At 35.9% G+C, this 22,271-nt stretch overlaps 1 protein-coding gene across 3 annotated transcripts in view; it reads right to left on the bottom strand.

The window, feature by feature from the left end:
* Positions 1–1,763: 1,763 nt before the first annotated feature.
* ZNF280D (zinc finger protein 280D) overlaps positions 1,764–22,271 on the bottom strand; it is a 50,132-nt gene continuing 29,624 nt past the window's right edge. For 2 of the 3 annotated variants that reach the window (XM_062501183.1, XM_062501182.1), the window contains exons 13-17: positions 20,670–20,810; positions 18,932–18,994; positions 18,279–18,397; positions 18,066–18,093; positions 1,764–3,657 (exon numbers count right to left, since the gene is read on the bottom strand). In XM_062501183.1, the coding sequence (XP_062357167.1) occupies positions 3,024–3,657; positions 18,066–18,093; positions 18,279–18,397; positions 18,932–18,994; positions 20,670–20,810 (985 nt within the window). In that variant the 3' untranslated portion in view covers positions 1,764–3,023. Of the gene's footprint in view, positions 3,658–15,658; positions 15,757–18,065; positions 18,094–18,278; positions 18,398–18,931; positions 18,995–20,669; positions 20,811–22,271 lie in introns of all 3 variants that reach the window. The other variant, XR_009933586.1, reaches the window with a different exon arrangement.

Genomic DNA, 22,271 nt, shown 5'->3' with positions numbered 1-22,271 from the left:
TAATGTAGACAGCATACACGTGGCACACATCTTCCTTAAAAATAAGCACTATATAAACAAGTTGCAGTGATTATTCAAGCAGATATGATAAAGCTCTTGAGATGAAGGGAAAGGGTGATTCTGCTATGGACACCAAGAAATAAGTGACTGGTTTTTTGGTAAGGCAATGAAAACTGCAGGTGAAATGTCTTCTCCAGGACAAAAAGAGAGGTGACACAGAGTAAGAACTATTGATGGCTGGATGGAAGAACCAACTTTTAAATGACACAAACAACAAACTGAATCATGCACAGTTATGTTCAATTAACTGTTCAATAAAAAAATGCATTAATGAAACTTAATCCTCCAGAGCAGCTTCTGCCAAAAGTATCAATTTATCTCCTCTTTGGGAAAACCCCCAAATAACATGATACAAATTAATCTTTGTACTTGTGCAGTTTCCTACAGTGTTTATGAGCAAATCTATTACTTCATATAGGAAAAAAAATAATGAGTTTTAGTTTTCCTCCTTCACAAAAATACCATACCAGTGTTTTCATGATATAGCTTCCCTGCCTATGAAAAGCTATCTGAAGCTCTTGCTAGAACAATCAAACTCTCTCACCTCTTCTTTCAGGACCAGAAGATACCTGAGTGGTTTCTACCTAACATTACTGTTGGCATAAGCAGTGAACATGGTTTCAATGTTTTTTTTAAAGCATCATTTATGCTTTACATAATAAGCACCCTGAGATATGGATAAAATTAAAACCTGCCAAATATGCAGGTTTTTGAGTTCTATTTTCCACCTTTTCTCAACACCAGGTGGCCAAATCCTTCCAAATTCTCATTCAAATGGAAAGTGTTTTTAAAAAAATCAACTGGATAATAAAAGACATATATGAGGAAATTTCAAGTATGGCAACTGGTTCTAGCTGAACTTAATCTTTTCTAACACTACGTATCAGAGCATTATTCAAAATAGATTACTTTGATTATTATTAGATTATATGGAAGGTCATCAACCAGATTAAAAATGCTACAGATTTCCCTGGGTTTCAAAACAGATGCATTCAGGAACTCCCTTGGTAACATGCACATTCAGTTTTGTAGTTGATTAACTGCTTTGAAATGCATAAGATAAAGCATTGCAATGAGTAACCTTCCATATGTAAAAGCACAAAGACATCAGACTGGTTAACCAAACCACTATTTAATGATTTCACTAAAATCTTTAAAGAACAAAAGAATAATGCAACTTTTTTTTTTCAGCGTTTTCATGTACTGTCATATTTGGAGTTCAAGTGGCAGATCTCAAAGAGCTGGGAGCATGTAAACTGTTCCACTTTTCTTAAAGTCTTCTACACGGGCATGGATGACAACGAAGATGCGGTCCAAAATTTAAATCATACATCTCTTTAGAGCTTGAAGGAATTTTTGAGGTTGTTGAGATTTGGTTTATTTGGAGGTACCAGTACTAAGCTGGATGGTCTCTAGATTTTAATACTGTTAGACTCACTCAGCAGCTGAGCTCGGTGAATTTAAAAGGACAGAGGAAACTTTCCCTGCAGGCTGAAAAACATCTGTAGAGTCTGGAAAGGTTAGCATATCCTATCACAATACACAGGTACAAAAAAATGTTTATGCATAGGCACTTGCTCATTTAAATCTAAAATAAAACAAACAAACCAACTAACAAAAATCCCCAATGTAACATAGGTTTCAAATTCACAGTAAGTTGTGAATTCAATGAAGTAACTCAGTTTTTGGGAACTGCCACTAAATCCTTTTAAATAATGGGAGAATGCTATGCCCAAAGTTTCAAGCTGAGCATAAAATTATACACAAAGACAAATTTTTGTTGCAAATATTTACTCAAAAAGTAATAATTTACAGCAGTGCTTTAACAGCTGTTCAAAACATTTAACATTCATTAAAAACAAAACTGTAAGCCAAAAGCACATTCTGAATGTTTCAAATGGAGCAATGAAATTAAAAGAGCAAGCTACAGTTAATCATACTCATTCCTAAATCTAGCTAGCCAGAAGACAAAAATAACCCCCAAAACCAAAAAACCAAACTAAAACCAGCAGCCATCTTTCTGTACATAACTTAGACTACAAAAAGTCCTGAAATTGAACTGTACAATTCTACTTTATATGCCCTTGTGTCCTATTTTTAAGTTAGCCAGTAGCAGCTGCAAAATGGCAGAACGCATGCCAGGTGGTGTTTCCAGTCTGGAGTTTTACTTATTTTTGCTTAAAACCATTTTTTACATTAAACCATACTTTGGTGTGACTTACAGACCATTCCTATGGGTCTAGGGCTAAGAAGAATGAAACCAATGGTAAAAGCCTAACAGCTACAGTACTTTCAGTCCTACTTTATACAGTTATGTTCGGTATTTCTGCACAGCCTGCACAGTGAAAACCCCACAAATATAAATTTTTATTGTAATAATTTCACTTTCACTGAAAGTTTATTAAGGTAAGTTTACAGCCTGGCAGGATTACACCTGTACAGAGGTGCACAAATGAATATACTTCTGTTTACGTGCTTTTACAGACAGGAATGTGACACCAAGTCCCGAGGTTTATATTTACCAAAACTATCAGCAGACCAGTAACCTTCATTACAAGTGTGCTCCACATCAGCATCAGAAGTGAATTCCTACTCAATCCCCAGTTCAACGATATTCACACTAAAGAACTTAGAAAAATACTTTCTGGGTGAACAAGTCTCCTTATCCTGGGCTTGTTAACTATAAAAAAATTAGAATTTATACCTCTTCTCAAGTATCAATCTATTAATATATCACATCCAAGAGACAGGAAGATATATTTTATCATACCTTTTTGAATCTTACTGAATTCAGTCATACATACACATACATGCTACCTCCATATGCAAACTTCCCTTTGGTGTCTCTTTCTATTCTCCTCCCTTTAAAATTTTTGAGTTTTAGCATCCATGAGCACACTCATGAGGAAAGGTCCATGGTGTTGTTACCATAGTTTAAAACAAACAATAAAAATAACACAATTTCAGCTTGCTTCATTTTCATCTGTCTTGTTTGCAGTTGTTTCCATTCTGCTGGGATTGCTTTCTCTAGAAGTCTCATCTGTTTGTTCTGTAAGCTGTCCTGATTTCTTTGATGAAGGTGCGACATTACCTTTTTGGAGAATTTCAGTAGCTTCATGCTCTAGTACTTCTGATGGAGTTAAAGGCTCCAGATGAATACTGCCTTGTTCACTTATGTCTGAACTAACAGATTCAGGTTCATCCCTCTTTCTCAGGAACTGCTCAAAGCTGACATCTTCACCCAAGGTCAGCTTTAAGTCCCTCACGTTCTTTGTTGCAAGCGCAGTCTCATCCAAGGGACGCACTTTAGTCTGCTCATTCAGGACACTGTCATCTGAACTTTGGCACATTTTCACCTCACTTTCATCATCAATACATTTTTGTTTCTCCTCTACTAACTGTTTGTTATTAGCTGAATCACAGGATGCTCTTTTCTCATGCAAAGAATTCTTTGAGGTGCTGCCAGGGAGTTCCAAACCAGGAACATTTTCTGTATTTGACAGTGATGAGTCTTCACTCTTTTCAATGGATGCAACTTTTTTAGTTTGGTTTCTACTGCATTCTTTTGTTTCATCTGAAGAGTCATGATCTTGTTTGCTGAAGAAAAAAAAAAGTTATTTTTAGATAGTATTTTTATAATTTTATGTTATAAATAAAATAAAGCAATGCTTGGCTGCACTCTGCAAAGTGACACTCAGAAGGGTATTGAAGATTTCCTCTTTGGGATTTGTCATGAGGCTTCACAGCAAGAAAGGCAGAATTCATTTAACAGCTGCATTTTTCTTATCTATTTACAAACTAAGCTTTGCATTTAGCAGTCAATTAATAATCTAGTTCTTGCATTTCAGCCCCAGAAAGGAAGGCTGCCTTTGTGTGACACAGAATTTCCCAAAATAACACCTGTAGTGCCTCTACCTGCACAGCCTCTTTGACACAGATGCAGATAAAATTGCTTTATACCAACTGACTCTGCAATACTCATGAGAAAAAAGCTAGCAGCTGGAAATGTAAATTAACAAATCCAAAAATTATGTGAGGAATCACAATCTGAATTCACTGAAAAAGTGAATCTGTGAAGCAGCATTTTAGCCACCTTTCAGAGTAAAACTGTGTTTTTAAAGAGGAAATACAGAAATAGAAAAGTTCAATTTTTTTCTGTAAAGAGTAAGTCTGGTAAAAGTTTAATACAATTTTTAATAAATCCGAAGTTTTTCAGAATGATAAGCAGATTGGTGACAGAAAGTGTGGGAGAGAGGAAAGGAAAAGCTGGAAAAACAATAATTTGTCTGATTTCAGATATAAATTCTACATATAAAGTTAAATTAAGAGCAAATTCTCCCAAATGAACTTTCAAAATTTAAATTGAAAGTAACAATCTGAACAGTAACAGAAAATAACAGCAGAAAAAAGCTGTGAGCAACACAATATCAACAAATATCACATTAATCATAATGCATTTTTATTTTATTTTTTCCAAGTGGTTTTAAACATTTTATGGCTAAGGCCACTCAAATCCTGTAAGCAACATGGAGTTCACAACTCTTAAGATGAAGAACCGACTCCTTGCTACTATGTTTTTTCATATATTTTCAAGGTGAAAACCTACATATGTTCCGCTCATTCCTTAAATTTAAAGGAATTTAAAACAACTCCAGTGATTTACTTACATAATAAATTATACTGAATTCTATAGAAAATGGTTATTCTGGAAAAGAAGCTACAAGCATTCAGAAATCTGTTTTCAAGTTGTACTTTTATTTAAAGAAACTAATAATGAATATTCAATCTCCTACTTCTGCTCTAGGTCAGAGGAATATTTTGAGCAGGAATAAGACTGTTAGGAAATCCTTCAGTAGTGAAATTTTGGTGGTCACTGGGGTAATCATAGGAATCTTTTCATCCTGTTACACTGACTTTTCATTTATTATAAGGAATGAACTCAAGAGATAGGCCAACCTCTTTACCCAATTACAACCTGTATTTGCTGTTTTTCTCAAACAGAAATGTTAGGGTTTGGGGGTTTTCTGATCTAGTGGAGTAGCTAAAGAGCAGATGACATTCTCTAATAGGCAGTTTATCTATCCAAGCTCTTCTCTCTCAAATGTCTAGAAAGAAAAGGGCAAAAAAGGAAATATTGGAGTGAAAACTCAAGACTAAGTTCCAGAACAAAAGCCAATGCTCAGAAGCACCTGTCAGCTAAGGCTGACATAACTGGTTTGTCCTAACTGCTCCTCTGTTCCAGAGGAACACTTCAGTCACACAGAGCCATATAAACACTAGTTCAATATTTAGAATTGTTTTCATATGAAAATCTAGTCAACTCTTCATGAAACAGTGCATACACATGTGACCTTTAGCTGCTATTTTTCAACAAGCAGCTTGAGGGCAAGATGTAGTTGCAGAGATAAGAGGCACTGTATTGTGCTTTATGTGGGAAGTTTTGAACATAGGTATGCAAAAACAGACAAACAAAACAAGGTTTTAAATAAAGGGATGACTAATAACTAATTATCCCACAAAGAGCAGCATTTCCACACTGAAAAACCCCAATGGATTACATACATGTGTATACACACAAAGACAAAATTCACATCAAGAAACTCCTCCAAGGACAAATATGCCCTTAACATATAAAACAAACTGATCACAATCTTCACCTTCTAGCAACCAAAATCCCAGCTTCATCCACCCAGCCCCTTTTTCTCACTCATTTTTGGCAAAACACAGGGAGGAACAACTGGTAAGGGAAGAAAATAAATATATACGCACATATTGTTGTGCAACAATCACATAATAAAAATCATTATTCACAAACAACAGTGATCCTTCAGATTGCTAAGCACAACAAGTCCCTTTAGAAAGAACAGTTCTGTTCAAAGAAATAACTTGCCTCTGCAATGAGCTGCAGATGAATCAGCAAACCCTAGCAAGTGTGATAATTTAAAATACCACACCAAATGAACAATCATGCAACATTTCAATAATTCATTCTGTTGGCATGTCAGTAGCTGAAAAAGAAAAGCCTTCTATCCAGTACTAGCAACTAAAAGTACTCTTAGTACACTCTATGTGTAAATAGGACTGGTTACAGTGTAAGAAAACTAAAAATTCAGACATCAAAAATACAGGAGAATGCGAGAATATCAGCAGCTGTATTATACAGAAAAGAGGATGTCAGTGAACAGTTGGAGTTAAAAATCTGACTTCTCTTTAATGAAACCTGGTTCATGACCTGACCACCAAGTATGGGATATATTAATGAACTGGCGGCCACAGAGTCTATCAGAAATCAGGGCTTACAGCAAGAGCACTTCAAGGGAGCAGCACAAGCCATAACTCTGAATGTGAGAGATGAGTCTACCTCTCTGGATACAAAAGCTTAAAAACTAAAGCAATTTAGTTTTCTTTTTTCTCATTGTACAGAAAATGCAAGATTTCAGTGCCAAGTGAGGCAGAAGAAAGCTAGGCTCTTATCACTTGACGTTTCAAAATCCTACTAGCTCAAGATTTTTTGCTGCATTATTTTGAGTATTTTATTATTTCATATTGATTATTTCATACTAGGATTTTTAAAATAATTCAGGGAAAAATGCTACATCACGGAAGAAAAAACCACAACCCTATAAAACAAGTGACATTTACACATCTGTATAAAGAGCAATTGCAAAGTGTGGCAAGCACTCCCTCCAGACTGTTGAAAAGGATTCTCCAGGTAACAAAACTTATATTACAGCTGCATTTACATGAAGAGTTTGGTGTGACCCATTCCTTATTCTTCCCACATAACTAGTTTGGTTTACAAGGCAGTACTGGGGCATGCAAACTGCATTTCTTTTTTGAGGAAAATGAACTGGAAGCTCTGATCCACAAGTGCTCCAATCCCTAATGGAGCCGGGTCCTCAAGAGCCCAAACGAACATGGGACGTTCCGTGCAGTTCTGCACGTGTGCACAGCATGAGTACTCTGTCCAAGAACACCAGTCTGGTCTAAAGTAACACCTTGGAGCCTCAATGCAGTGCAAAGATGCACCATTTTCAGTGTCAACTGCTTTCATCTACTGAGGCATTAATTACTTGATAATAACATAACTACCGTGGGTTAATAACAGAGAAAAGTGTGAGGACTGAGAAGCTCTAGTGCTAGAGCTACGAGACTCCAAAAGTCTATCTTAAAACCTATGAAACAGCATCAAAGTTTTCATCAGAAATCACAGAAGAGATTTATATATTTAAATTATTTTTGTCTACCTAGACACAGGGATAGGAAGAAGTAGTACATCATAATCAACTAGAATTACAGTGACCATACCATTTAGTCTCAATTATTAAGCAAGCATTTCAAGTGAAGGCAGAATTTCAGGTAATTTGACCCACACTGCATATGACAGAATAAAAAGTGATGAAGCAGACAGCTACTCTGAAAGCAGTTAGGCTCTTTTTTTTTTTTTCTTTAGAGGCACTACAAATGCCTATATAACAAATAATCACAATTAAGTTCTGAATAAGTTTTTAAAGGTGAAATTTGCACCAAATTGTGACAAGTTATGAAAGATCACTAATTGGGATAATATACTTCAGGCTGTTGAATCTGGAATAATATGAAGTATAAGTCTATCTACAGTACATGCCAATGAAAGGTGTAAAACTTCAACTCTTTCCCCAGACTGACAGAACTGAAGTGTAGAGCTGTAATTATTAGTTAACCAACAATTCCTTATATTTGCTCTGCTAAGAATTTGGTTGATTGAGCATGCCTTCCATAAATGACACAGGTTTTTAAAGATCTAAAAAAATAGACAAGAATTAACATATTATACTGTACTTCGAAACTGTTTCCCAATTGCCCCAGTAATACTGTTAACTCACAGACAAGATGATAAAAGTTTCTTTTAAACATCTGGTCAATTTATCTAATATCTCATAAATTTTGACAAATTTGTTGTTCAAGCATTACTTAAAACATGTTCTGACACTTGGAACCTAAATTCTCCATGTCTTATTGAGGAAGTACCTTACAACTGCCATTGAAAATTTTCTATCATAGGAAATGTTATGAAAACACTAATCAAACATTTTTGCCCAGTTACCTGATAAATAACACAGCATGTGTTATTTTATGTAATGATTTCAAGATGCAGCTGTTCATTGTATTTAACTTTCAAAAGTTGGTGTTCCTGTTTTTCCTTCAGATGAACTAGGTCTTGAAATTTTCTGTAATAATTAATGATATTTCTTGTATTTTATATTCATGAACACCTAATGAGAGTATAAAGTTGTAGAAATATTTTCACACTGATATTCCCATGAATCTATTATGTAGCACAGACTGAGCATAGAACTCAGTAAAGATGTTTCCAAATAGTCTTCCAAACTAAAAAAGAAAAACAGAAATCACCAAAACCCACAGGAAAAAAAAAAGCAAAGTTAGAAAGCAACTATTGTAGCCTTATCCATAAACATGTAATTTCAATTGTATCTTAGTGAATAGGATGAAAACTAAGTCTGAATAGTTTTAGATTTGGACAGAAAAAAATCCCTGAACTAAACCTGTGTTTTGCTAACACAAAAACATACTGAAGACTCAAGAGAATGCTTGTCACAGAAGAAACTTTTGAGTCTCTATTAAAACTTATCCAGTGAAATAAACTTTTTAACTCTAAACAATATGAACAAATTCGTTTTTTCCTTCTATTTTTAGAACAGCAGAAAAGCATGTGAATGAAAACTGCCGTTTAGAAACAGCCAACCAGTCATCCAAAGGCATCTTATACACTACAGGGCATCTTATATATTCTTATTTAGCAAATACTAAGAGCCTAAGTGACATAATTAGTTCCTTAGACTTTTTTTCTGTCTCAGTACAACTGTAAGTTAAATTTGGTTCAAAAGATAGGAGAGGTCACTGTATATAAAAATGAACATTTAAGATTATTATTTGTATCATCTCATATTTAAAACTACATAAACAATATTACATTCTTTCAGCATAGTAATTTTTCCCCCACAGAACTGGTATATTTTGTTTTGATGAGGCCAAATTACACTGCACATATTTGAAAATTGTATGACAAAGTTCAGCTTCTATATTTTAAAATACTCTTTGCAATGTGGCTGTTGTACTTTGTTCTATTTCCGTCATACAAAACCCAAACACACATGAGCCATGCTAAAAAACAATTTCCAACTCAGAATTATTGCACTCTACCTTCTCCTCTCCTCTTCCCTGGCTGACCAGTTTGCCCTTGAGAACTACCAGGAGAGAAAGATTTCTTGACTTATATCTTGTAATTTCAAATGTTATGTTTTTAAACTACCTGATTTATCCACTTCTATTTCTGGTTCTTTGGCATCCTAAGGTTCTGTCCTTTGTATTTCAATAAACAGCCAAAATGTCAAGCATCTGGCTGCAGCAAAGTAACAGGCATTCCAAGACAGCTTGGAAAAGCAACCAGAGGTTCCACATGGCCCAGACCACACCGACAGTCAGCAGCTCACTGCTCTGAAAGGTCCTGCTTCAGGTGCTCTGGAAGCTCAGTCAGTTAACATCAAAGCAGCTCTTGCTGTTCTGTGCTCTCCATCTTTTCCAATCTAAGGGCTACAGTGTGGGGTGTGGATTTTGTTAGGCTCTTGTTTGAGTTTAGACAGAGGATATTGCATTTTTTTTTGTTTTACTTTTTTAAATTAAGCCAGTATTATGGAACACAATTCTGTGAAGAAAAAAAAACATGCAAATTTGATATCTTCTATAATGCTGAAAAACAATATGGGATAAAAAAGAAAAGCTAAGAGAAAACACACCTCAAGTGGTGATGGAATCTATGGAAAAGGTGTGACTCTGTAAGAGAATCTTTCTTAACACTTCTGAATGAAAATCAATGGTCTTCTCATGTCTACAAAGCCACTGCTTCTGTTAAAGAAACTCACCAAACCTTCTGTATTTTGGAAAGCTGGCAAGCAGTGTTACAAGACAAATCTTTCCTAGATCTGAGAACTTCTCCCACTCTTTTACCATCTGATATTTCTGTAACAAGTCTTCCCTTTCTGAAGGGCAACAAAAAATAACTTCTTAAAAAAATAACAACTGTAAAATCAGAATCCATAGATGATATTTCTGAAAAAAAATTAAGAATATGTACTGTGAGATCATTTGGGTTCTGACAGGTCTCTGAAAATTACAGTTCAGAGTCAATATTAATCCAGATCTCACAGTTACAGATTTCCAGGTTCCCTGAATATGAAGACAGATAAGGAAAGCAAACCATTCCTTCATTGGAGGCTGGCATTCAGCTCAGCTTAAGGGACTGACTATAAACTACAAACTGCACATGTCTGGTGTGGCACCCTGCTGAAGGTGTGCCCCTGACACAGCCCAGCTTTCTGCAATAAGACACAAAGCTGAATTCTTACACCATGCACATCCTCTGAGCACAATGACCAGTAAATTGTCTTGGACCTTCACACTAGATACAAAGTTCAGACATAGACTGTGTGTAGAAAAGACAAGACGATACTCCCAACTTAACTTCCTTCTCTCTAATGGAGATTGTGGTGTGGATAATGAATTAAAATTAAATGCTTTAAAATACTGTAGGGTTGAAATAGAGGCAAGGATGTGGATACATACAGTTAGAAAGCAATTTGGTAATCTGAAACCGATTTTTAAAGTTGATACTTATGCTGAGCTTAAATATACTTCATTTCAGAATTCTGAAGTGTTTTATTGGGTGTACAGAAATTATAAGATAAAATTGTATCATGTAAGATCTTCCAGTTACCTTGCCTCTGGAAAACCAGGAACCAACAGTCTTAAGATAGTGAGAATTACTTTTATTCTAATTCCATCTGAGGAATGATCTCCTCACCAGAAAGGCCTTTTAAAACAAGACTGAAGTATTTTAAGATCTGAAATGCTAAATTAAGTGCACAAAGCTACCTGACAAAAACATTCTACAATATAAGATCAGTTTTCTTTCATTTTTCTACCATAACCCAAATAACCAGAACAGAGCTGTAGTTTACTTCAGGACAACTGTAAAACATTGCAGATGACCTCCAACTACTGTCTGGATTGGGTGCTTCCCACAGAACACCTTTATGGACACAGTCCACACATTAGATGAGCTATAAATTATTTAAATTTATTGAGTTTGAAAACCACATTAATTAAACAGCTTATCACAACATCACCAAAATTGATTTTCTGTGTTTCCAAAAGAAAATGTTATCTCAGGGACAGCAAGCAGTATCTCCTACAAACTTATTAAGTCATCAGTTCTAATAAAAGCTAACCTTTCAAAGGTTTCTTATAGGAAAAAAAAAAAACAACAAAAAACAAGTCCCTCAAAATTGCTTATGCCTATATCTTCTTTGTTGATGCTGCATTAAAGGCAAATTTAATCTGCTGAAGTATGGTGCTGCCTCTATTATATTTAGATAATGTTATTAATCATAAATTAAATTATTCACAACCTCAGCAAGTCTTCACGGTTGTCTACAGGGTGCAAAATACTTGATATAAAAAGCAGCTTTACCACTTAAATTTTATGAAAGCTGTATACTAATATTAGCTTGCTCAACCACATGCACTTTCCTAAATCCAAAAAAGCAGTCTAAACCCAGACCTTTTAAAGAATTTAAACATGCAGTATCAGTACACAGTATACATATAACAGTATATCAGTATACATTCATTTTCTAGCAGCTAACCAGCATCAGAAACTGCAGCATAAACAATCACATTGTTTATTTCATCTTAATCTGTAATAATAGATGGCAAAAATATCTACAAAAAAGGATTGGTTTCAGTAGCATTGTAAAAATACTCTTCTAATTAACAGAAAAATAAACAGGACAAACCAAATGACAATACTTTTTTTGGGTCAGAACTTTAATACTCTGGAGTATTTAATCACAGTAGCTACACCAGTATAAGGTGATGCAACACTAAATATTTAGCTTTACTGTTTTAATGATTGAAATGCAAGAACATAAATATGTTAGAAACAGCCATGTGTCATAAAACGGTCACTTCTGTCATAAAAAAGTCACTCCTGTTAAGATTCACCAACTTAGACACAAATATTGCATATCCAAGGACAAAAGTTACTGTTCTTGTCTCAGTAAAGTTTTGCCACTAAATTAAATGTGTGTGAACGGGATCCAACATATATTGATTATTTTTAATCCATTATAAATATTATTTTACATAACTGAATTTTTGTGTTCATGTTTTATAGCTTATAGAGCAGATTCAAACTGGCTCATTTATGTTGGCTTGGAAATGAGTAGAATTTGTAACATTTCATGGTAATCACATCTTTGTTATTATGGTTTACTTTGGATCCATGATGTATACTCTCAACCTTAATTTTGTTTAGGAATAATTTTAGAAAGCATTTCCTTCCAATTTACAGTTGACAGAAGTTACATGAACATACACTAAACCATAGAAAATTATCACCTGAAAATTGTCACCTGATAATTTTCATCTGTGATGTTCCCAACACTTTTATGATACAAGAAATCTTAAATGCCATAGGTCTCTAACAGCAACAAAGGTAACACTTTGCTACATCTGTGAAGTCACAGTGTGACTTTTTACAGCTTCTGGAAAGAACACTATGAAAAGAAAACAAAGACTGTGAATGCCTCCAGTAAGTACGGCTTGTTGGTCCAAGAGTTTTGAGCAACCCTGAAACCTTTCTAGAACTCTTCAAAGATTTTTTACTCTACATGAACTTCTAGTTAAGATCAATGAAAAAATGTCCTTTAATTGTCAATCCTTTCAAAAAATTGCCCATACAAAAGGAGCAGCTGAGCACAAAATTTCACCTTGAGATAGCCAACAGAATGGATCAGCCATAAAACCTAAGAGACTCAGAGTAAAAGCCAAGAACATTAATTTACACATCCTAAAGTCTACATTCAGTTGGATCTGAAACTACTTGATAGATGAAGAGACACCTAGGAATGGAAGAGATCTGGAGTCTGTAACAAAAGACAGGCTCTAAAATGCAGTTAATCAACACAAATATGAGTACTTCATTTCTGAAATTCAGTCTCATTGCCCTGCTCTCACACAGTTAAACCATATATACTTGCACACACATACAGCTCAAATCATGAGCCACAGTCTTCCCAGCAATCTCTCATGTTTTCTTACTACCAAAGGCTCACTGGGTAAGCAGAACACAGGTGGAATATTTTGCCAAACATTTCTTTTTTTGTCCACACCTAACCAAAAGTAACCTTTTCTGGGATGACTGTAGCTTCAAGAATTTCTAGAAATCCAACAACTCAAGGTATCTTCCAGACACTCAACTGAATCATACAAACCATTAAAATATATAAATCTATTTACACCCAAAAGAATGGAAAGGTCATTGGGGTTTGGGATTTTTAGGTGTTGGCTTTTTTTTTTCCTAACTTAATCCCATCTTCCAGCAGAAATTTCCCATTTTGACAGATGTAACTTTAAATGCTGCACAGATACATTTAACAGAATAACAGAAACAAACTCTACTTTTGTTTCTGAACAAGGGTAGCTGGCTAATCAAGCAGTGACAGTCAATACTCTAAAAATATTAAGAGAGATAGGTTAAGGTACATACAAAGAAAATCTTAATTATTTGACCATAAGACATTGGTAATATCATACAACATATCATTCATGCTCTGCCCTTGCAGATACGGTACAATCTATTGCATTATTCATGCAAATTGTTGGGATCATAAGAGAGATTTAATACTAAGTAAGGAAGGCTTATTTTAATGATTTAGAAGTGCTTTTATGAGTTTTCCGCATGAGTAACTTTCCAAGATCATCACACAAATGGAAACAGGATGTCACAAGGCCAATTGATTCTACATGAACCATTTCCACAAATTTCTCCTATCTGTAAGTACCCTATTTTTTTAAAATGCAAGTCTGAAACTTTAATTTCTGTAGCAAAGCTGCAAAAGAACCGAAGGATAATATTCCATATAAGCATTCAAAAGACAGAACTCATATAACTTCAAATCCAAGTGTCTATCTAGTGTTACTTCTGGGAAATTAGAGAACGTTTCTGAAAGCCACAAAAACCTGCAATCACATTCCATTCTTCTTTTTGTCAGAAACCTGAATGAAAGTGAAATATGAATTCAACTTCCTCTGAAATGAACAGCACGTTCACAGTGAAACACAAACCCACTACGCTTTTTGAAATGCTGTTGTGTCAAAACAGAATTAAGTCCTGCAAGAAAAACCTGTAGTAGGTAAGTGATGCTTGAAGCTGAACAGCAGCATTCAAGATGGAATACAGCTTCTGCCAGAAGGAAAAAAGTCACAAAAAGAGCAGGACTTTAGAGTACTGAGTAAGTGTGCAGATGCTCAATCACAAAATACACACAAGAGACAATGGATGACAGGATCCTCACCATAATTAGCAATACTACAACAGCTGCAGATGTTCACTATCACCAGACCTGTGACTGAGTACTTAAAAGTCAAGAGGACAGAAAAAAATGGTCAAAATTAATTAATCTCAAAGAATTTGATTATTCAGAAAAAGAAGTGCTGGAAATCAAGAACAACTTGCATTCACCAAAACTGAACTCTTACAACTAGGAAGTTGTATCGGTGACTGATCCTAAAGTGAGGTAAGCTTTATCTATTATGCTGCTTGCAGGCTAGGGAATGAGAGATTCAACCAAAACATCCACTGTAAACAGGAGGCCGAGTCTGGAGGAACAGTAGAAGTTCATCATGGCAAAAGCAAAGCTCATCCCATATCCTGATGGATATATTTGCCATAGATAATCTAGAATTGAAGATGAAATCAGAAGCAGTAAAATCAAAAGCAGCAAATGTCCCAGCAGCTTGAGTAGAACATCCTTGAAGATGGAAATGATACCAAAAGAACAAGGTGTGAATGAACTGGAACTGTAGCTGCTCCACCCTCAGAAACAAGGCTCAATAAATGTATGTACTTCCATGCTTTCCTCCTCTCACAGTCTTTTGGAGCAAAAAGAAGCTTAGCTACCAGAGAGCAAAGCAGCTAATAAATTCTTTTGGCCAAGACTCAGTTTATGTAGTTACATGCAACAGAAGACATTCAAAGCATATTTTGCCACTATATACCATAAAGTCACTGGCAGAAAAAAATCAAACTTACTTGAATATTAAGTAGATAAGGACTTGTACGCTTTAGTGAACACCCAAAAGGAACGACAAAGTCTTTTAGTTTCAGCAGGTGGGATCAAGTTCAGAACAAAATGGGCTTTGATGTCAGTCTATATACATCACCATTTATTCACTACTCTAGCTTGGGATGATACTGATAGACTGGAGAAGGGAAGAAACGCTGCACATGAGCAGCAAAGAATACTGCATCATGTAAATGAAACTCCTGGTAAGCCTTTCTTCAACGGAGTACAGCTCCCAGAAAGCTGCCAAACAATGCTGCAAATCAGAGAACATTATCAAAAAGGGCCTTTGACTACAATACTGGGAGAAACGACCAGACCTGCTGTCTAAAAGATGCAAGAAGAGAATACCACAGCTTCAATGCATGAAGAAAAAGGAGAAGGTCTGGTCAGATCCTTGTCTGCTTACATACCAAAATAATCCCAAGCTGGACTGGGTTCAATTTTCTGGTCCACAATGATGTATCAGTGAGCCAAGGCAGTATAGGATACCTGCTCACTCTCAACTGCCCTGCAACAAAAATGTCTGCTGTCAGTTCATTTAAAAATATGTTAATGGTTGTGCAAAGCAGAGAGTTGAGCAATAGAAGAGTATTTGCATAGTTATTAAATCTTACTTTTTCAGCACAAGGTGGTTTATTTCACCAAATAAACAAGGAGACTTATGTAGAGTAAAAATTTTAAAAAACAAATTCTGCAGGAACATCCCCAATTAGGTTATCTGTATTACTAATGGCAGGATTCTGGTCCAAAGACAGGCTCTGCAACAATACACAGAGTTCATGGAACATGTCTGATCATTAGCAATAAAGATGAGTCTTAAAACACATAGAGACAATCCAATATATAATCAAAGACACCAAAAGATACCATGTGAGAGATGCAAGAGAAGATGCAAAAGTGTTCAAGATTGTAACTGAGTCACTGTTTCCAATGATGAAGTGATTCTGAAGAGCCCCATAAACAAGTCATTGAATTATACATCAAAGAATTGGAAGAAACATTCAGACATCATTGAGAAACTATACAGCAGAAGTTATGAATATTGTCTGCAAGTTCCTCTTCTTCCAAAGCAACCAAAGAGTACCACTAAGAGCCAGCCCACAAAAAGAAGAACATTTTTGTTTGCACTCTGTACAGCAAATTATGAATTAAACTATCTGCTACACTGGTATACTCATACTCTTCAGTTTAGCAATGATATATTCTTGTCCAAAGTATTAGAGAACCAACATATGGAACAGGACAAGATTTACTGAAATTAATGAAGCCTATGAACCTGACAGTTTCAAAAAGCACCATCATGGATTTTGTATCACTTCATGTGGTACAGTAACTAATTTTATGTTGGCATCAGAACTGAAAAATAATGGTTTATCTGCATCTGTCCTACTCTAACATCTTGCAGAAACAAACCTGCAAATACTCTTGACTTTACTTCAAATCTTCTCAGTGCTCACCCATCTGCTTCTGAGTAATACATATATATCCATATTTCCAACATTCTCTCACATATTTCCATATGACTCTGTAATGTATTCAAGAAACCAAGATCCTTTTGCAGTACTGACAACAGCCTACCACAGCTGTATTAGAGTATAAGCTGTACCTCTTCAGTCACCATTCAACACATCTATAACCCTTCCTTCCATACACTTCAGAGAGTGCTAATTCTCAACACCTGATGCCAGCTCCAAATACAAAAGCTAACAATTCCACAAGCATCACAGCTCAACACTTGATTTTGTCATTGTTTGAGTTTCACTGAAAGCTAAACTACTAGAAGACTCCCTCCTGCTAGCCACTTCATGGCAACTAAGAAAGAAAACAATAAATATTAAATAATCTATTTAAGATATCTCCAAAACTCAGTGAAAGCTGATTTATGCTTAGAGGCCTAAGAACATGTCGCTCTATTGGAAGAGTTCTCACCATGCATGAGACTATCTAAACTTTTAGAATCCTGCAAAAGGCTAGATGGACTCTATCAGGGTTAAACCATTTTCTTCTATCTTTTAAAATACTTCTTTGCAGTCTAATTGACATTTTTTATTCTGTGTTCTGAAATGGTATGAAGAAAACACAAATGTTGGATTTAACTGACACCCCTCTAAACCTTGAAGCATGAACAGACTCAAACTACATTGTAAAGCCTCAGAAACTGTTCCAGGATAATCAGGGAGGGTTTGGCATGTCTGATTATTCTGAGGTTTAAAAAAAAACCAAACTAACAATCTGAAACACAATCTTCAGAATACTACAGGCTCTTTTTCAAATCTTTAAAAATCCCTGATCAATCCATACCAATTCTTTGAAAGCCAGAATAAAAAAGCTAATACAAAACAGTACGCCTTTGTCATATGAAGAACATAATTGTTAAAATAATTCCTAAATATTTTTAAATATTAAGACTGAATTTGTCCTACGTCAGTAAAGGACATTCCTTTTTTTATTCATATTCATATTACATAAAGAACATAAACCACTAATTTGATAAAGCTAGTATTAAGTGGAAGTAACAATCTCATTGTATACAGACAGGTCAGAATTCAGAAGTCCCAGCATTGCAACAATTATTTATGTCTCTCCAAACTGAACAAAAGCCTGATTTTGTTTTAGCTGCAATAGGTAGTTGTCTTATCTCTTCATTCTTGTAGTTGTGGACATGGCAAGATGAAAAAGCACTAGTACAGTAAAGGCCTGTGTTCATTCATACATTTCAAATTCTACAGAATTCAAAAGAAAGCCAAGTTCAAAGTGCAAATTTTGATCATCACTAAACAATAGAAAAAAACCATTAAGCAGTAAAATAAAACTTACTGAGACACTTGTGCAGCAGTTGCATTATCTGTGGAAATTGAAAATAAAAACAAAGGATTTAATTAAGAATATTTTAAAATGTGGAAATACAGAAGAACACACTGTTAAAGGCAAGTAGAGAAATAATGCAACTCAAAATAGGACTGTGGTACCCCAAGAGACATCCACATGTAAGCATTTATATACTGCATAAAAAAGATCACATGTACTCACCTTTCTCTACAATGACTTGACAAGTATGAGTCTGGTTCTCACTCAAATGTGTGGCCATGTTATCCAAGCCAGAAATATCAGCCAGAAAATCACAGTTAAGACACACTACAGTCACACCTCTAAGAAATAAAAATAAAAAAAGAAGTGAAATTACAACATGGTTATGGAAACACTTTTCTTAATTTACAGCAACTGGACAGACTATAAAAAGAAATACAACTTCAAATGAGATCTGAAATCTTACTTTTTCTACTGCAACTAGTGTCAGGAAATTCCCATCAAATAAGCAGGGCATGTCCATGCTGGATATAGTACAAAGAACATGATTTTAGACAGAAATTTATCTTTACAGCATGAGTTTCTCTGTTGGGATGGTTGTTTTTTCCTTTCCCTTACCCCTCCCCATTTTGTACCATATAAATTTTCAAAAAATAATATTTTTTAAAAAATTCAAGACTGCTCAGAATTAAGTTTATAAATGTGGACAAATAAGTATTTGCCATTGACCAGAACACTGCTGTTGGAAAAGCTAATGGTTTTATTTCTCTGCTCTAAATTGTGGGAATTCAAGAGTATATAATCTCAACTAAATTATCAGTTCAACACCAGAAAGTAAAAACATAATGATCTGTAACTGAAAAAAGCTGAATTACCGTAGCTTTTCTGAATGCTTCTTAAAGATCCAAAATCTTTTACTTGGACGAGCACTGTGAAAACTAAATATATGAAAACATTACCACTTACACTGGTTTTCTTGAACACATTACTCCACATAATAACCCCTTCACGAGTCATGGTACTGCAATTTGCTCGTGACAAAACATGAAAATAGAAGCCTAAGTTACTGAACTGCATTATTCTTAAACATTACATTGCTTAAAGCTTACAAACTTGTGACTCTCAGCTCTAGTTTGAAACACTGGCTCCCTTGCAAATGAGTTTGGGAGGTGAAAAGCTTAGCCTACAGGCACAGTCCTGCAACAACATACTTTTATTGCTTCCATCAGCAGTTCAGCTTCTGAAGAACCACGTCTGTAGCTACAGAGTGCACCACAAAAGAGCTATAATTTGGCTGAACTTGTGCTTCCTAAAGAGATGGTTTTCAATGAGAAATGAAATTTTCAGATGACCTGTAAGTTGTCTCTTATGCTGGTTAAGTATGTGCCAACACTGTTCTCTCCCACGGAAGGAGAACGCCGTGCAGGCAGCCGAGTACAGGGGCTGCTCCTCCACAAACACCCTCCCTCCTTCCCTCCCTCCCTCAGTCTTCCCCCTCAACATCACTTTTTCCTTACAATTACCAAAAGGTGATGGTAGGTGCTGCAAAGGATCAGAGTAGGAGATGCATAAGTGCATCAAGGGGACAAAGGACAAAAGATGGGTAATTTTAATGCATGGATGAATTTGACCTTCCATCCAGACCACTGGCAACAACAGGAACAATTTACCTTAGATCCCTCTTTCCCCTTCCAGAGTAAATTTTTATGTCAACAGTTGGATTTAGGTACATTATTTTATTATTTTTTTAAGCATGCAAACAATAGGTTATACACACAAAAGCATGCAAATAATTTCAGCCTATGATTTCTATGAGCATTGAAATTAGATGAAGTAGTATGAACAGGTTAAAATTATATATAAAGTATAGTAAAAAAACTCAGGTCACTGATTCAAGAATTCTAGTGTTCAAAAATGCCAAGGCATTTTCTATGTACATGAATTCAGAAAGAAAATCACATTCACTATTTTTCACAATACAGCTAGCTTCTTCAGGTTTTTAAAATTTTGTTTTACTGTCACTGCTATGTGATCTGTATCCACTTATTGTATAGTATAATTCTATGGCTCTCAACACAAATGCGTTTGTTTTCCTAACAGGCTTTTTTACAGCTGTCATCACTAATACCCTACACTGTTCCACAACTGGTGACACAATAAGATGTTATTTCTATGGATGACCAGAAGTAGTGTAATGTAAAGTATCCACTTGAGTTTGCTATTTGAGACATCCTTTAAATCTGAACACAGACTTTACTAGCAGTAGCTGTGGCTTGTATGCAATCAGCACTTGTAAAATCAGACGAGCCATTCAATGTGAAACCCAGAGAACATGCAATAATTAGTCATTATTTGCCAAGTTAAGCTGAAGTGACTATGGGAGATCCCATAGAAACTCTGAAGCAAATGTATAATACTGCCTGAACCACTGGATTTTTAAAGCAAAACAAGAATGTGGAGTTTAAACCTTTGTTAAAAAGTAAAAAATTCAACCTTACTCATTCCCCTGCCAGTCTTCAGACCCAGTTCAAAATTCACCTAACAAACACTTCATACCTTACATGAACTTAGGAAGTATTTACTAAGCCAGTAAAAATTTTGAAGAGTTCTTACCTCATCATGTGATTCACATAGGCTTTGCTACAACTGGTGCTGTATCTGCATAAACTACAGTGGACATAAGCAGGAAAGTGACTTGCAAAATCTTTTACTTCTGAGAAACACTCAATGCATTTGTGACTTCCCACACGATGCCTAACAGTAACATAAAGAAGTTATCAGTTTATAGCAACACTTTCAGAAGAGACAACTATCTCAAACTTTATTCTTTAAGTAAGTAGCAAGCTTATCTATACTAGGGAAAAAATGAGGAACTTAAAAATGCATCAGCTAAATACTTATAAGTTACATTAGCACAAATAAAGAAAATTTTGCTTTTACTTGAACAATGATTTCATTATGATCCTCATTAAAAGGGAAAGTTAATGTAAGCATCCATTATTGGTGCTCCTGGAAACGAGATAATGCAGTGGATGAGAGCCTCCAACTTCAGCTGCTACTGCTGTCTCTATGCACTTGAGAAGTATTTCCAATAATTATTTTTGGCTTTTCTGTCACCCCAATATTACCAACAAGCTGTGAAACAACTACAAAGCAAAAATATAATCCTGCTCTTCCACAGTTTTGCTGACTGTTTTTGGATCTCTCCCAGAGCTACACACTGAGAAAGTTAGAAACTGGAGAATCTTTAGTTAGAATCTTCCATCTTTGACAAAGAAAAATGCTAACTCATCATAAGGAATGGAATTACACTCCAGTGCAATAAACAGTCCATAAAACACCCATGAAAATAGTACCATAAGGACAGCAAACCCCCATAAACAGTGAAGACAGCATTCTCCCAATAGTTTGCTTTTATTTTATTTTTTTAATTAGCTCCCCAAAATGTGGTATCTCCTAGGATAGACAGGATTTAATCATTTAACTTACACATTCAAAGAAGGAGGGGAAGGAGGGGAAGGAGGGGAAGGAGGGGAAGGAGGGGAAGGAGGGGAAGGAGGGGAAGGAGGGGAAGGAGGGGAAGGAGGGGAAGGAGGGGAAGGAGGGGAAGGAGGGGAAGGAGGGGAAGGAGGGGAAGGAGGGGAAGGAGGGGAAGGAGGGGAAGGAGGGGAAGGAGGGGAAGGAGGGGAAGGAGGGGAAGGAGGGGAAGGAGGGGAAGGAGGGGAAGGAGGGGAAGGAGGGGAAGGAGGGGAAGGAGGGGAAGGAGGGGAAGGAGGGGAAGGAGGGGAAGGAGGGGAAGGAGGGGAAGGAGGGGAAGGAGGGGAAGGAGGGGAAGGAGGGGAAGGAGGGGAAGGAGGGGAAGGAGGGGAAGGAGGGGAAGGAGGGGAAGGAGGGGAAGGAGGGGAAGGAGGGGAAGGAGGGGAAGGAGGGGAAGGAGGGGAAGGAGGGGAAGGAGGGGAAGGAACAAAAAAAAAAAAAAAAAGAAAGTTCCATGCAGAGAAAATTTCTAAATGTGGCACAGTGAAGTTTCCCCTGAACACTTGTTCTTCCATCATAAAGTAGTCTGGCATCACCAAAATTGGTGAATGGAGTCAGAATTACAACCACAGTACGTGGAAATTTTATGCATCTGCCTTCTTGGCAAACCTGAGGTAACAGATCTTCTGTATTACAGCATTCAAGTTACTGATCATTAAATCATTAAATGGTCAGTTA

The sequence above is a fragment of the Cinclus cinclus genome, chromosome 13, assembly GCF_963662255.1.
Source record: "Cinclus cinclus chromosome 13, bCinCin1.1, whole genome shotgun sequence".
Lineage (NCBI taxonomy): Eukaryota > Metazoa > Chordata > Aves > Passeriformes > Cinclidae > Cinclus > Cinclus cinclus.
This window is presented reverse-complemented; position numbering and strand designations above follow the sequence as displayed.